The sequence below is a fragment of the Phycodurus eques genome, chromosome 16, assembly GCF_024500275.1.
Source record: "Phycodurus eques isolate BA_2022a chromosome 16, UOR_Pequ_1.1, whole genome shotgun sequence".
In the NCBI taxonomy this organism is placed as follows: Eukaryota; Metazoa; Chordata; class Actinopteri; order Syngnathiformes; family Syngnathidae; genus Phycodurus; species Phycodurus eques.
In genome coordinates this window covers 1,508,874-1,525,973 of record NC_084540.1, presented here as the reverse complement: position 1 = coordinate 1,525,973, position 17,100 = coordinate 1,508,874, and the positions used below count along the sequence as shown (strand labels likewise).

The following is a 17,100-nucleotide window of genomic DNA, read 5'->3' as shown; positions in this document are numbered from 1 at the left end:
GGTCGAGTACCCAGAGAAAGCCGCAGCGAGTGCGAGGAGGAAGACTGCTTGGAGCTGAGATTGGAACCCTGAACCACAGAACTGTGAGACAGACGTGCTAACCACTAGAACAATGTGCTGCTAAAGCAAAAATCAATTCCACACAATGACTAGCTAGAGTTCTTTTACTGCAAAAGGATTTTCATCAAGACTTTTGAGCCACTAAAAATAAAGGCACTCAGCTTATAATGTTCAATGCCATCATATTTTTTGTGAAACATTTTTGTTGTTAATTGTTATAATGGTACTTACAATGTACTTAATAATAATAATAATAATAATAATAATAATATCCTATCATGAATGAATCATAAAAACTGTCCAAGTATTTATTGGCCTAACTGTTCACACCACTCAGACTCCTGTGACCTTTGCTCTTATGGAGGCGAAGAAAGAGAAGAAAATGGGAGATCGGGAATCCATTTATACTACACATATTTTCAGAGATTTGGATGATATGACTAAGTAAGTGACAGAGCGAATAGAAAATGAGTGTGAAAAGAGAAAAAAATATATGGAGAAAGACAGAGACAAAAAGACACGCATAGGAAGATTGAGGGGAGGGGAGCCAGAAAGTGCGCCGCAGAGACGGAAGGATGGTTGGGAATGAGGGATGCAGAAGAAAGTGGAAGAACTGCACGGGATGAGAAGGAGATCGAGAACAGAGAGCACTGTGGAGTTGGAATAAAAGGAAGGAGCGCGCGAGAGACCGAAATAGAGGGAGAGGACGAGAGAGCTATTCTGGTAATGATGTTGTTGCCATGGAGATGCAGACTCCTCCACAGGTGATTTTTTAAAGGACATCACTGATTGGCGGTGATCTGTTGCACACAGGGCCATAGATTGGTCGACTGACGTGAAGTGCAAAGGTCCTCCGTTGCATATCATTACCCTTCAAATGTGCTTGCCTTCTGGTGGAACTCCAACGTGGTTTACGGAGAACGCAACAGTCGAGAAACGGCTCACAGTCGTCTATCTATGCCTGCCTGTCTCTAGCTCTATGCTCGAAACACGGACGCTCATATCGCTCATCCTTGGATGTCCTGTAGCCCATCCTCACCAGGGTCACGGGTGTGCTGGAGCCTTTCCCGGCTGACGTCTGGCAAGAGGAGGGGTGCGCCCTGGACTGGTCTCAAGCCAGTGGAAAAGTTCAGAACAGCAACATTTGAAATGCCGTACAAAACCGGAAAGCCTAGGCTACTGTATTTCAAATTTGTATTGCTTCCCCTCATACGTTATGAAATTTGCAGGCAAAAACAACTGTATTTTTTTGGAAACTGTAAACTATTTTCTTGGGCTTTCCTTAATTGCCCCAGTAGATCCAAAAAGATTTGAGCACGTGGGGTAACTATCACGTATGGCACACATGATACCATTAAAAATGGACTTTTAAACATCACGGCGGTATAGTGAATATCAGTCACTCTCAAAATGGTCACTTTCGTGTGAGAAATTCTTTCTCACACGAAAGCCCTACGGGTCATGAAGGGATTGTCCAACTCAAGATTCCCTTCTGCTTCAGACTCGGCGCTCCTTCTTAAAAAAAGAGACACGGAATACTAACGCTTGTGAAGACGGACGAACGCCAATCATCGATCGACAACGGTGATTTGATTCAGATACTCGTTTACAGAGCATTCCCACCTCGACAATATTTTAGCACACGTACCGTATTAGGTGAGTAGTCGTAACATCTGCTAATTTATCGGCAGGTGAAAATATGTCCAGTCATACTGCGGACAGTGTCGGCACTGCGAAGATGTTGGTGGTAAAATGGGTCCGCTGGTGCCGTTCTGAGTTATTAGACATTAAAAGAGGAAAAGGAAGACACGCGCACGCACGCACTGCAAAGAACTACCAATGGAAGCAGTGGTGAGTCAGACCTCTGAGTCACAAGAGAAATCAAAAATGTCAAGCAGAAAAACAGCGTACATGGCCGTGGGCACCCTTTTCCGGCATTATTGAATATAGCCTCGACAAGCTGTCTAACTTGTATGTTAGTGCACATGTGGGAGCCTGGTCTCTTTTTTTCCGGCCTGCACACAATGCCACAATTGTTGAGAAAAAAAGAGCCTTTGGCTTCTGATTGCTGACTAAATCTTTGTATTCTTTATATCAAACCTGTCCAGCCACGAAAGAAATATTGCACAGAAAGCATACAATTGTGTGAGGGTGCTTCCTGAACAAATAAATTACAAGCTGAACATGTTTTAGGCTCCCACTGGACCCGAGAGACCGAGTTCCGATCGAACCTCTGCAGGTCAAGTCCAGCAACATTTGCCCAAAATGATTAGGCTGCAGCGCCCTCAACGGGGGGGGAGTAGGATACTGCAAGTCTTAAACAGCGCGCGGTTGGTTGAAAGTGAGTTGAAACGGATGCCCATCCGAGTCGACGGGCGCTGCCCATTTCACCGTCTGTGCATCAAATTCCAAATCACGCAATCAACAAAGTCTTTTGAGTGAGACAACAGGGACCAAGGCAAACAGCAGGAAGCAAAACCAGCACTCGATGGTAGGTAGGCGCTGCTTCATTTACAAATGTTGGCTGACCAAGTTGCAACATTTCCTTTATTGCGATCTCCTCGATCATTGCGTTAGCGATGTCCATTTTCAAGTTACCTGTGGAAATGTAAATGACGGCCGCCGTCAGGCGTCCCTTCCGAGCAGTCGACCTCAGGGCGAGATCTTTTTGACTGGCGCGTCACACACATCCGAACCACGGCAGTAGAGAAGGCTCAAAGCATCATTTACCTTGCTTCAATTGCTCTCCCTTGGGCAAAGGGTTTGTTTACTCGCGGTGGAAACACTTTGCGGTTTTCCCTCCGGACGAGTCGTTTGATGTCACGACCAAATGGTCTCCAAGCGGTCGTTCTCGAAGTGTGCTTGGAGTACCGCACGGCTCACTGTGCGGGGTCCAAACATTCACATTTCATCTTAACTCAACTGGTTATTTTGAAATGTTTATCGAGGCACAATGTTTATTTCACCCGTGTGTGCAAGATATTTCAATCGCGGTTTTTATCGTTGTACTATATTTAAACACAACGTTGTTCAAACTGCACAATTTTACAGTGGCTGACCATTTTGTTTTAATGATATACCTTTTAGGAATAGCTCCTTTTTGATGAACACTTGGGCCTACAAAAGCTCCGTCGTTGAATGCTGTTCCTATTTCCCCTTTCACACACAACGGCGCATCGGCGAGCACAAAAAGCCGCCAAAATTCCCAACAGCTCGCTCTTCCGACACGTTGGAAAATGGGGTGACCTCGCTTGTGCCGATTCCCGACGGACAGGCGAGCAAGCGCTCCAGTGGGCCAACAATTCCAAAGGCCCTTTCAATCTTGCGTTCCCCTGAAATGATGACGGATCGTTCTGCCGCTCACCACAGAGAAACAAAACAAACGCAGTCCTTTGCGGCCGTTTTGGATGATTGCCACCGGCCGCTAATGTCGAGGACGTTCGACGTCGAGCGTTTGGGGCAAAAGGTTAAACTGCGGTACGGATGTTCGAGTTGAGTTAGACATATCGCAATGTGTCATTCACTCGCCTCCTCCATCTTTTATTCCACTCGACCAGTCCTTGTGCTCTTGCGTTGTCAAGGCAACCGACCCTTTGCGTCGGAGCTTCATTTAGCCATCTTCTCAATGTTTTTTGAATTATTATCGACAACATTGCACTAACAATACATTTTCTTCACCGCTTATCCTCACTGGGGTCGCGGATTCACACACTTCTTTGTCGACATAACATTGAAGGATATATGCAGTTCTTGTCATTGAAACAGACAACATAAAGAAATACAGGAATGCCAAAATAAATGCTTGGACTCCGTTTTGAAAGAATTCGAAATGGATGTCAATCATCATCATCGGCCGCCGCCGCCGCCGTTGATTTTGGATTGCAGATGCAAACGATGCTGTGGCAAATGTACGCGCGCACAACGTCAAAGAGGAAGAAGGAGGAGGAGGAAGAGGAGGAGGAGGAGGAGGGCGGGGGGGGGGGGGCGTCACAATGCTCAGGTTGTTTGCGCGGCTTTGGCTCGTCACGTGGGTTGGGTTTGCTCGCAAAAGGGCGGAGGAAGGCGGATGTATATAAATCCGCACTCCGTCCACTTTGTCGAACAACCGGACCCGCACGAGCCGACCGCGCAGTAAGTTTTCATATTGACATTGGCCAACTTACTTGCATTTGCTCGTACTCGACCGACTGCTCGAGGGAGCGAAGTGCGATGTCGGAGAACAGGTGGCAGCTCGCTATGACGTCAATGAGCATCCGTCATCCTCGGTAGAACTTTTGGCTTTTTGTTTTTTTTCTTCCCCTTACTTGTACGCCTAACGCTTTTCGTTGTTGTTGTCGTTGTTGTTTTTTTTTTGGTGAAACCATACAAAACGTAAGATCGAGCCACCCCCGTTTATAGCGCAGGATAGGTTGCAGCCCCACCCGCGACAGATGAAAATCCGCGATGCACAGATAGCGTCCACATGAGAACTTGATTTTAAAAAGCCTCAAAACCCGACACGGGGTGCCTGCCGGTCTTTCCTTTGCAGCGGTGCTCGATCGCTTGACTCCAATTGTTTGAGTCTTTCACATGGGGAAGATCCTTTCCCCCCCCCCCCCTCAGTAAATAAAACGTATCATTTTGCACTCACTGTACTTGGGTTTTCTCAGAAACATTTAAGTGCGACAAAATAAGGAAGGGCGAAAAGAGTTTTTCGCGGCACTGTGCAGTATATATTCCTATTGGAAAGAGGAATCCGTTTCCTCTGAAATGTGATGTTCTAATCTCATCTACTTCGTAAGTGAATTTGGTCTCGAAATAGCAGAGCTCCAGGCAAAAGACGTCCCTTGTCTGTCGGCCTCAGATGATGGAGGCTTCTTCTGCTCGCTCGACGTTTGCGTGGCTGGTGGGAGGCTCGCAGGTCCTGGGTGTGACATCGGTCGTGCTGACCGCCGTTTGGATGGGTCACTTCCACGGGGGCTTCGCTTGGGATGGCACGGAACAGGAGCTCAACCTGCACCCTCTGTGCATGGTTCTGGGCTTGGTCTTCTTACAGGGAGACGGTGAGTAGTCGCAAACATCATCCATATCTTCGTTATACACAATCAGTATCAGTAATAGGTTTGATTATCATCGAACCAGCAGTGATACAAGTATTCCGAATTCTGTCCAATCAGCGGCAGGAAGGATCGGGTTTTGCCGATCCTCTTCTGCCGTCCATCAAGCTTCCGAAATATGTTTTACATGTAGCGTACAAAGGTTTTTAAGGGGAATCGCTAATAACGGTTCAGTATAAAAAAATGTCGAAACACAAGAAGTGCCCAATGTGAAATTGCATGTTTTCGATTGCGCCTTAGATGAACTGTTGTTTCTTGATGTTCTCAGCCGAAGCATATGAATTGCCAAGGTGCAACATTGCACGGGTGACTGAAACAGTCGTACTTCGAGGATTCATTTGCTAACGCAACAGCCCAGGGACGTGTGCCGTTTTTGTTCGATCTGGCTTTACTAGTTCTATATCCCCGAGGATAACAGTTGACGTGTCGGGTGGGATCGGCGATAGCTTCCGCGAACCTCCCGATGGAGTCGCTTGGGTAGAAGTGCAGTCACGTGCATACAGAGTGGAAAGTTAGGGGGCTCGGCGCACTTTCTTGCGGCGTTGAGGCGGAGCCCTACTTTGACTCTTGCGGGTGAGCAGATGTCGGCCGATGGACGTTATGTGGTCGCTTCTCTTGCCTTTTGTTGCAGAAAAGAAGCAGTACATCTGCTCCACCGGCACAGCATCCGTGGCCAGCCACGGCGTTGCTTCGCACCCCCGATCACAGCTGCCCCGACTTGTTGCTGTGGAAGCGGTCCTTTATTTTGTAATCTCCGCCCCTGACTCGACCATGCGGTAGTATTGGGATGCCTCTGTATCCCTATTTAGTATTGGACTAGACCAGCGGTTCTCTGCCGTTACAGGTAGGAAAATGCAGAAAATGCCTCAGGCCGGGACCGGAATGTACCCATTGTTGCAAACGACTTTTACGCTATCGTTTTGAATTGACATCAAATTCCGCATCCGTCGGGAAACCTTCAAGCGACTCATCGCACCGTACGAACTAAAGTGGGAACTTTTCAGAATGAAGGTGCAGTTATGCCCCTGCCTTGTAAATGCACACTTAAAAACACATTCACGTTGTGGAAAACAAATAAAAGGGTTCCACCGAACCAACTTGTTTTGAACTGAGGCAGTTGCCTGATCATTTGCAATACTTACAATATTTGCACAGGAGCCGTTCATTCTCACAGAACTGTAATTGCCACTACGTACAGGTGGCATTTGAAATGAAGTCGTCTCCCTCACTAGTTCTACTTCCTGTCCCCTTACCCAATACAGCGGACCCCCACATACTCGCAGTTCGACACCCATTGATTCACCTGATCGTGATTAAAACAACAATTCTTTGAAAATGCTATTATTTTTTTTTTTTCCCCCAGTAAGTGAGATTTGTTTGCTCCGCCTATAGTATATAGTATATCATACAAATGTGATATTTGGGGTAAAATCTAGCGACTACAACCTGGTGCTCTTGCTGCAGCATTTCTAATTGAGGTCTGTGCGCCTTTTCATTTTTCTTCGTCCCTTTGGCTCCTGCAGCTCGGCGCCCTTCTGCTAGTCTGGATAACCGCGTTAAATCCTGTGGTCCAACAGGACAGCTGTCTGTTTCAAAGCGAGATTGCATTAAAGCGATAACAGCAAAGGTCAGCCGGACATTAGCACAAGTCACGGACGCGCCCCGGGGGCTCGGCGCGCACACATTGGTTTATATGTGGCACGGGGACGCACCCGTGTGGTCGTCAGCCGTACGCTCGTGTTGTCAAGCGACCGCATTTTCAGGAACCGGCCCGCTGACCGGGCTTTCACCGCTGCCTTGCCGCGGTCGGTGTTGTTGGAGGTTCATTTTCTACGCAAACTCGTTCAAAATTCAGTCCGCCGTTCCGAAAATGAACCGGTTTTCCCAACATGTTGCCGACTGGTTATTTCCCCTCAAAAAAAAGCGACGTTTCATTTCCCCATTGTTGCCTCACATTCAGTCCAAGTAGCTCGTTGCAGCTTTCACCTTAACCAACCTCCAAAACACGAGGAACAACCTGTTGCTCTGCTCGAGTAGTCTTGTTCTCAAATGAGCCGGGGCTCCAAGGAGAGCGCTCGGCGGCCGGGCACCGCCCGAAAGGGTAGCGTGGGCTCGCCGCCCGCGGGAGGGGCCGCAAGCGGCCGAAGGCGATCCGATCCCCGGCTGGCGCTAGGGACGTGCAATGGCACCTCGCTGGCGGTTGTAGTCACACTCATTACAGAATTTGAGAACATGGATGTGAAGACAAAGGCTGGGTTTACAAACTATATATTAGAAACCAGTAAAAGCCCTTTACAATGTATTTCTTTTCAAGCTTGCAATTTCACTCTCTTTGAGGAGAAAATGTATCATAACTAATAGTAAAATGTTTTCCATGTTCCTATTTAATCATAATATATACTTTGATCTGAAATAAAGGATAGTATAGAAAGCCATGTCTTATCTACGCCAACAAAAGTCACTCCAATATCGTGAAGTAAAGAGAGATACTGGCTCACGTGAGACTGAGATGGACTGTTTCAACAAAGGCGCTATGTGCAAATCCTTAAGAATCTTGGTTTACTTGGAGGCGATTAAAAAGGTTTCCCAGACCAATTCATGAAAACCGGGAGCCACTGTTGTCCGACTTTGTATTCACAGCCATCCTGGTCTACAGAGTATTCCACAATGAGGCAAAGAAGAATGTCAAGGTGCTTCACGGCATCATTCACTTGCTTGCCCTCATCATCACCATTGTCGGTAAGTTACACAAGTGATTTTGTCTCTCTCTCTCTCTCTCATTATTCTTGTCTTTCGAATTTTGTGTGGCACCACCGCATCCGTCCCACATTTACATTTTGGTTGTTTTTGCGCACGTGTATGTTTCTAGGTATGGTAGCCGTGTTCGACTCCAACAGAGCGTCCAACTATACAAACATGTACACCTTGCACAGTTGGTGCGGCATGGCTACCATTGTCCTATTTGGCGCGCAGGTTGGTATACGCACACATACGCAAGCACGTCTACGTTTTCATCACCTTTTCTGTTGATCTCTCAACAGTGGGTCACGGGTTTGTTGTTCTTCCTGTTTCCTGTGGCGTCGTCGGGGTTGCGAGCCACGTACCTCCCCCTCCATGCATTCTGCGGTCTGGTTCTGTTGGCTTTGGCCGTGGGGAGCAGCTTGCTTGGTATCACAGATTCACTCCTCTTCAGCATCATGTACGTCCGCATCGAAGTCTGTGAAATCCATTTATTCTTCACGTGTCCACCTACGCAATGATTGTCAGCCAAAAGGCAAAGCTCTCAATTTACCGATCGATCTACGTTCCTACCCTTTGTCACGAGCACGGTCGCAGATGCAAGTGGCTGAAATGGGTTTCCTCCGCAGGGTGTCCGGGCTCTCCCTTAGAGATAGGGCGAGAAGCTCGGTCATCCGGGAGGGGCTCAGAGTCGAGCCGCTGCAACTCCGCGTCGGAGGAGCCAGATGAGGCGGCCGGCGTGCTGGACGGCTCCCCGATGAGGTGTTCCGGGCACGACCCAGGACACGCTGGAGAGACTACGTCTCTCGGCTGGCCTGGGAACGGCTCGGGGTGCGCCCCGGAAGAGCCGGACAAAGTGGCTGGGGAGAGGGAAGTCTGCTTAACACATTCACTGCCGTTGACGGCTCTTGAAGTCAAATATCCATGTTAACTGGGAAGGCTGGCAGTGAATGAGTTAAACCGCTGCCCCCGCAACCCGACCTCGGATAAGCGGAAGTAAATGGATGGATGGATGAATATTTAGAGCATTCCACCCATTTTCTGTACCGCTTATCCTCGCTAGGTTCACGGGCGTGCTGGAGCCTATCCCAGCTGACTCGGGGCAAGAGGCGGCATACACCCTGAACCGGTTGCCAGCCACTTCCGGGCGCATATAAACAAACAACCATTCGCACTCATATTCACACCTACGGGCAATTTAGAGTCTTCAATCAACCTACCACGCATGTTTCTGGGATGTGGGAGGAAACCGAAGTACCCGGAGAAAACATGCAAACTCCACACAGGCGAAGCAGGATTTGAACCTCCTCAGAACTGTGAGGCAGATGTGCCAACTCGTCGGCTGTCATGCTTAGAACATCCATCCACCCATTGTCAACACCGCTTATCCTGGTTAGGGTCGCGGGGCGCCGGAGCCTATCCCAGCTGACTTGGGACGAAAGGCGGACTACACCCTCAACTGGTCGCCGGTCAGTCGCAGGGCGCACATAGACACGGACGACCATTCGCACTCACATTCACACCGTCACTGAGTGGGAACTGATCCCACGCTGCCCGCGCCAAAGTCAGGCGAGTGCACCGCTACACCATCAGTGACTGGTTTAGAACAGTGGTTCTCAAATGTTTTACACCAATACCACAATCAAGACAAACATTAAAATACAGTAGTGTAGTTGGCCTAAGTGTTCATAAAAAAAACGAGTCCAAGGTTTTACTTCCAAAAATTGTATTCAATAGATAATATATAAGCCTCTGTATCATTATGCACAGTTGGAACATTCCCACTGCTTTTCAATCGGACAACTGTACGTAAGTATTCAACTGAATATATCACACATTCCGTAATTTCCCGTGTATAATGCGCACTCTCTCTCCCGATTGTCAAAAGTGCGCATTATACATAGGTATAGGGGGAAATGAAAATAAACTCTTTTTTTTTTTTTTTTATAAATGTATGCCGCCATCTAGAGGTTATGAAAAAGCTGTACACTTTCATTCCAATATGACAGGAGTACATAGGACTGCATATACTATATGTACTCATAGGTTTGCATACCCTGGCAGAATTTGTGAAATAGAGTTTTTTTTTCTTCCAATATGACTGAACAACAAACATCATTCACTTCTTTATGGTTATGTTTTGTTTAGTGATAATGCTTTTCTGAAATCCTTGACAGTTGAATTTGAATCCCATGAAAATAACATTAAATGTGTTTTGCCTAGCCCTTCATGTTTTCTTGAAAGAATTGTACCCATCTTACAAATTCTGCCTGGGTAATCAAACATATGAGCACAACTGTGTGTTTTCTCTTTTGCTAAATAAAAGTAAGGCTGTGAATTTAAAAATAAGATTATTATAAATTATTTTATAAATTATAAATAAAAGTATTACATGTTCAAATACAGGGCTTAAATTCAGAATAATTCTTTGAAAAAATACTTTTTTTGTGATCATATGGGTAGAAGCAAAATCATACATTGTAAAAATGAATTATACCGAGGTAGAAGGGATTTCCAGAATTTGTAGGTCAACTTTGGGCGTCCGCATTATACATGAGAAATTACGGTAAGTTAAACACTGTACCAAAAGAAAAGTTTAAAAATTCATAAAATTAAATGCAAATGTATCGAACTTAAAAGTGAAATACAACTGAACTGCACTCAGGCAGTGATTCTTTTACATACCAGCAGAGGGAGCTCGCGTCACCTACTCCACTTTCAGAATCACTTGTGTGTAGTGAATGACTATGGAGTAAGCGAGAGCTGTTAAATCACACTTCGTGGGCATTAGGGCTTCTAAAAATGTTGAGCCCTTTAGGTATTTCCATTACTAGCTTGCATGTTACACACAAACTGGACCTGAACCAACTGGTTAAGAATCAAGAGGTATCATTAAATGACTTCACACAGGGGCCATATTCTGGGGACCCTGGGAGACTCTGTGTAGGGGGAGTTACGAGGTAAATGATCTCCACTCTCATATCATCGTATAATGGAATGGAAACGAAGAACAGATCACTCGCATTTTCAGAAATTTTCAGAAATATGGAGATGACAAAAGATTTACATGGTTCTTTCATTTCACGGTTGATTGGTGGTTAGGCACTCCAAGAACCCAAAATATTTATACATAAGTACTTAAAAAGCCAATCATCCATAATACAGTATGTGCCCTTAAAAGATAGCAAAAGGTGCAGCAGAGATCAGCTCACCACAGTACAACTACTGAGGTGCACTGATATGCTGTCGTCACCTATGATATGACATGATTTTGACCCATGATGATTTTCTTTTGAAACATGGAATTTTAGGCAGACTCTAAACAACTTCTGGGGCATTTGAACTTCAAGGTACCACCACGGTAATTATAGTGCAGGGCGCCCTCACGGTTTTTTATTTAGCGAAGGCAAAAAAAAAAACCCAGCCAAATTATTGGCTATTGGTTTGGAATTGCTTATAGAGTCCACAAGATGGTGATAAAACGGGTCACTGATGGTGTAGCGGTGCACTCGCCTGACTTTGGTGCGGGCAGCGTGGGATCAGTTCCCACTCAGTGACGGTGTGAATGTGAGTGCGAATGGTCGTCCGTGTCTATGTGCGCCCTGCGACTGACTGGCGACCAGTTCTGGGTGTAGTCCGCCTTTCGCCCCAAGTCAGATGGGATAGGCTCCGGCGCCCCGCGACCCTAACCAGGATAAGCGGTGTTGACAATGGATGGATGGAAGCTGGTGGCAAAGCTCTACTTTCGTCTGTTTGAAACTGCTCAACTCACTTCAACACACAGCAGTTTGTTGGCACCGTTATGCCACAAGATGCGAACAAAATAACACGTTTGTCTAATTGAGGCTCCTCAATTCTCTTCAACACAGTTCCTTGATACCAATAGGCCACAACATCGTGCAAAAGTAAACGTTCTGTCATTGCTTTGGCCTGAGCACAAAAACAGAAGCGTTTTATTGGTGAAAAACGGAGGCTAGGTTCCTTCACAAGTCCACAAATGGGTGAATTTGTCAATGTCAAATTGCAAATATGTGGCGGATTTCACTGTCGCACGAGTAGTAACTTGTTCCTCTCTGGCCCAGGTTAACCTATTCGAACTTTCCGCCTGAGGGGGTTCTGGCCAACGTTTTGGGCATCCTGCTTGTGGTCTTTGGGGTGCTGATGTGCTACATCATCACCAGGGAAGAGTATAGGCGGCCACCCAACCCCGAGGAGGAGTCTTTGGCGGTCCACTTCAAGACCCTGACTGAAGGGGACTCACCCACCATGCCCTAACTCATTCGCTTCATTCTGACTTCAAACTGCTCGCCACACAGTTTGACCTTTTGTGGAGTTTCCTTGATTCACTTATTGTTATCGTAGCATTGAATTGAGTAGCGACGACCCAAATGTATCGGACAAAACGATACCAAATGCTGTGATCGCGTTCACTTTTGATTGGCACGCTCAAAGAGAATTAGCGGATAATAAGAAGAGGATAAATCCTATCGCGTAATAATTTGGGCCACAGTGTGTATCTGGATGGCTACTGGTGATTGTATGTTCTGAAGCTGAATGTATAAATATGTTACATTGGACACACATTTACGTGTTCGTGTGAATTGTAGTATTTTGAATGACTACAGAGCTGTTTATGTATTTTCCAGTGCTGCAAAATAGAGTCGCACAACATCATCTTCACAATCTCTCAAGCAGTATCAGGCCCATATGAAGAGATGGGTATTGGCTACATTTCATTCCGGTTGACACCAACATTCTGACATTCTTTTGAACATGCAGTCACAGAATAACACACTACGCAGAGTTGTCGGTGACGTTTAATGATTTTCATCTGTGTTTAATACAAGTGGCCGTTTTAGAATTCCAAGCGCTCAAACTCACGGCTGCCGAACGTGTCATAGCAGCGGAGAACTGTACCACCACGGACAGGTCAGAAGTCTCGTTTTATCGGAAACGTATAAAAAGAAATGAAAACACATTCACGTCCACGAAACACACAAAACTTTGAAGAAAGGAACTGAAACACGTCGGGCCCGTGACCCTACAAAGGATACGCTGCACAGAGAACGAATGCGTGAATCTCTTAAGACAATTTTCAACGCTCACTGGCTACTTGTGCTCAAGGTTGGTCAAATACCGTACGTGGTCTTCGGCCTTGGAAGTAGGCCGAACGCTTGGGCTACAACCGCTAACTATGGAACAGGAGTGAAACAGGAATGCAATCCATCGTCTGAACTGCTGTTTCCATGGCAATAATCAATAGCAATTAGGGCCGAACTTAAAATATAATACCACTTCATGAAAATTCTCAGGACATTAAACATTTCTTTTTTATTTTTTTTAATACTATAGCGACTTTATTCCCCCCACGACCATTTTATTGTATTGTGCAATTTCCCTTTTTTTATTTTTTATTTTGTGTGTGTGTGTCTTTTCAATGTAGCCCTAACACGCACGTGCAATCATTGTGGCTAAAACAAAAGCGAAAAGTACTACCGCTAGACGTGAGACTTTTTTTTTTTTTTTTTTTTTGCAGGATGCTCAATGTATAACAGTGTAAGAAATTGGCGTATGCACACAAAATTATATACATCTCTTCTTTTTTTGTCCCCCTTTTCAAAGCAAAAAGACAAGACAACAAAATGTACACATTTTAAGACAGACAACTAAAAAAAAAAAAAAAAAACATAAATACAATTTTCTTGTCTTTGCACACCAAGTCGGTCTTGATGACAGTGAGGTTTCTCAAACTGCTGGGCACTTTCTCACTCTTACCGCCTCAGCGCGGCCAATCGCAGAGGCGCTATCCAATGGCAAGCCGACTGAGCATTTATTCAATATTGCGCTGAATTGTCCAGATACTAGTGCGCTGTTTGTCCTCACTGATACGACAAATCGGTGCACTAATAGAACAACTAGGGCATACTAGTAGAACGACTACATGTTACTATCCATCCATTTTCCGTACCGCTTCTCCTCACTACGGTCGCAGTCGTGCAGAGTCTGGGGGAGAGGCGGGGTACACCCAGGACTGGTCGCCAGCCAATCGCAGGGCACATAGAAACAAACCACCATTCGCACCTACGGGCAATTTAGAGTCTTCAATGAACCTAGCACGCATGTTCTTGGGGTGTGGGAAGAAAGCGGAGTGCCCGGAGAAAAACCACGCAGGCGCGGGGAGAACATGCAAACTCCACACGGGCGGGGCCGGGATTTGAACCCCGGTCCCGAGAACTGTGAGGCAGATGTGCTCACCAGTCGCCCACTGTGCCGCCTCTACATGTTACTAGTGGGGCAAAACTGCAGTAGTTGACAACTCCACACTACTAGTACCACCGGAGACTTTATAAAATTCAACGAGTTAACATCTGGTGCGTCACTAGTAGTACTAATAGAGTGCAGCTGTCAACAGTTTGCCTCACTAGAAACATGCGGTTGTTATACTAGTGTGCCCGACACTGCCAAAATGCTAAATCTTACGTAGAATTTACGCTATTGACCATGAATTGACTTGGCAAGATTCTTAAAAGAAGATGTTTGTCAAACCTGTCTTACAATAAGTACAATAGGATGTTTTCACAAGAAAGGAGATGCAGATGATCTTGTTAAAAAATTCCATGGCAATTATAATGGCCGTCAATTATTTGCAGATTTTCGCTTTTCTTAGTCGGGGCCAATCCAAATCCCTTGCGAATAGAGCGCGGGTCCACTGTCGCGGAACCCCCCCACCCCTCACTAGTAAGACAGCCATTATACTGCTGCGGCCTACTTGTTGGACTAGTGCGGACAATTCAGCATACTGGTAGGATATCGAAGGATACGGATGCGCTCTGGCTGGCCATACTATCGCGCAGTGTTTTTCCACGCAGATTTGCGGGGGGAGCGGGTTAAGCGCTCGCGCAGATCTCCGGCGAAGGCGTCAAGTTGCTACTGTGCATCCAGATCTGCATCCACGGGTGTCCAGAGGAAGTCACGGAGGAGGAATCAAGTCCACCTCAGACGCCCCTGCTCCTTCTTGTGCTCGGACGACATTCCGCTCTCCTCCCATCGAGCTTCCTACCGTCTTCTGTACAATGAAGTATGACATCTTGTAATGTGCAGTTCTCAACTAAATCTGCTCTGATGAACCCTCAATACCATTCAAGGGTTATCAGTTAAAGTCTTACCCTTCTCTCGCGTTGTACAAATAAGGTTACTTCTTCCTCTTCTCTATACATTCGACTCCACAAAGGGTCTTTTAGCTTTGACAGGAGAGGTCGGACACATTTTGCGATTGACTGGCAGTGTTCGCGCAAGCTTTACGTCAATGTAAGGCAGCTTCTGAGCGGCGACCTGAGGATTGTTGCCCGGCAACGCACCGTAGTAGGGTAGCTGCTTGTCACAGTGGCCGTTGTTGTTGCTGCGGTTGTGATAGGCGATGGAGAAGGCCTGCTGCGATCGGCTCAGCTCCTTGGCGTGTTTGCCGGGCGACGCAATGACGGTGTCCACCGAAGACACCGCCCACGATCGAGAGGGGCTGAGGCTAGGTGAGGACGAGGGCGCAGCTTGTCGCTGATATTGTTGGAGCACCCTGACAGACTTGTCATTAAGGCCCACGTGAGGCGTGTTTCTCGACGAACGACCGGCCTCTCCGGGATAAGTCCCGCCTCCTACCACGCACTCTCCTTGGGGAGAGGAGTTGAGCATGAGGTCATCGGGGTGACCAATCATTTCTCCTGGAAAAGCGCGTGAAGGTAAGTTCACGTGCTGCGTGGAGGCCGAGGTCCTGAAACTCGGGCCCCGGTTGGCCTGCTGCCCGCTAGCGAGGCTGCCGCTGCTCGCGGAGACGCAGACGTCGGTGCTGTGGGAGTGGATGACGGGTCTCTGGGGCAGAGCGGGCGAGGTCGGGTGTCGTAGGCCCGCCTGGTGGAGGTACTGATGATCGTCAGGTGGAGCGTTTGCCATTTCAGTCACTTCCATGGGATAATAGGCGGCTTTGGCTTGGTTGCGGCTGAACTGACGGGGCTGCCCGAAGCGACTCGTCCCTGCCCCGTAGGCGGGGGCAGGTTGGGACTGGTAAACCAGGTCGACATCCGCACTCTCTCGTAGATATGAAGGGCCGTGACCCAGACTCGCATGCACCTGCTGGCTAGCTTTCATATCAAAGGGGCTCGGGCAAAAACCCTCGCCGAGTTCAGCGAGTTCTTGCGGCAGTCGGGCAAACTGGGAGTAGGCGGAGCTGCCCAAAACCACGCTCGAGTGGACCGCTGAAGCGGGTTGACCCGTTCTGACAACCTGGACTTTGGCTGCTTGGAGCCACTGGTTTTGGTTCGGAAAAGATCTCGCCTGACGGTGATGCTGCTGTATTCCCTGGTTCTGGTCTGCACGGTGAGCAGATAACATCTTGCGCTCCGCCAACGGACCGGTGGGCCGCCGATGCTGCCGCGGCGAGGTCGGAGGGCTGAAACAGCGAGAAGGGGAGGACGAGGGCGAATGGGTGGGACTCGACTGGGGACTGTGCGCATTGTGAGTCGGGGAGAGGGAAGGAGGTAACTGCACCCCCGCACGGCCGTAGATATTCCACTTATTCCTATCCACTTCACTCTCGTCGTCGTTCGCGAACGCCTCATTGGCGTGAACGTGCAGGTAATCGGAATCTCCGCCCCTCGCATCACAGTTAGACAAGTTTCCTCGAGTGGACGAGTCTTGTTTCGGTGCTTGCTGTCGACACTCTTCCTTGACCCGAGACAACAGGCGTTGAATTTCCCGGTTGGAAGGACACAGGCGGCTGGCTTCCAGCAGATCTTCCAGGGCTGCGTGAAACTGCCTACATTTTGGGAAAGGGTGAAGAAGTGATGAACAAGATCGCACAGGAGCACCCCTTGCAAAAATCATACTGGCACCTGCAGCAGTGAAACATACATGCGAATGATTTGGGAAAACTGCACAATCAAATATGATCAAGTCAAATGTTACTCATGAAAACGACTAAAAAGGGAGACTTCTTCACTTGGCTGTGTTTAAAAAAAAGAGCAGCGTGGACATTATCCTTCACAAGCTCAAAGATTGAGCGCACCAACGATTCTGCCGTCGTGTGAACGACTGAACTAGCAGAGGCCGCGAGCGCCGTTTGCAGCCGCTCCACACACCCGTGTGGAACGGAGTCGCCCAATTTCTGGCAGCTCTCAATTGGTACTGCAGCCCAGGACAAGTGAACTACATTTTA

The 17,100-nt window shown here is 47.4% G+C and overlaps 2 protein-coding genes across 10 annotated transcripts in view; one reads left to right on the top strand and one right to left on the bottom strand.

Moving 5' to 3' along the window:
- The first annotated feature begins 4,117 nt into the window (after window positions 1–4,117).
- Window positions 4,118–12,468, top strand: LOC133415445 (transmembrane ascorbate-dependent reductase CYB561). 3 transcript variants are annotated; one of them, XM_061701512.1, is made up of 6 exons: window positions 4,118–4,191; window positions 4,904–5,102; window positions 7,797–7,895; window positions 8,026–8,129; window positions 8,198–8,355; window positions 11,978–12,468. In XM_061701512.1, exons 2-6 carry the CDS (start codon window positions 4,904–4,906, stop codon window positions 12,168–12,170), a joined length of 753 nt encoding a protein of 250 aa, XP_061557496.1. In that variant the 5' UTR covers window positions 4,118–4,191; the 3' UTR covers window positions 12,171–12,468. The 3 variants fall into 3 exon arrangements, with proteins under 3 accessions (XP_061557496.1, XP_061557497.1, XP_061557499.1); XM_061701513.1 differs by having other exon boundaries at window positions 4,119–4,191; window positions 4,862–5,102; XM_061701515.1 differs by having other exon boundaries at window positions 4,128–4,191; window positions 4,865–5,102.
- Window positions 11,345–17,100, bottom strand: part of LOC133415443 (protein TANC2-like) — a 40,232-nt gene continuing 34,476 nt past the window's right edge. For 6 of the 7 annotated variants that reach the window (XM_061701507.1, XM_061701508.1, XM_061701510.1 and 3 more), the window contains one exon: window positions 11,345–16,701. In XM_061701507.1, the coding sequence (XP_061557491.1) occupies window positions 15,105–16,701 (1,597 nt within the window). In that variant the 3' untranslated portion in view covers window positions 11,345–15,104. The remainder of the gene's footprint in view (window positions 16,702–17,100) is intronic. The other variant, XM_061701506.1, reaches the window with a different exon arrangement.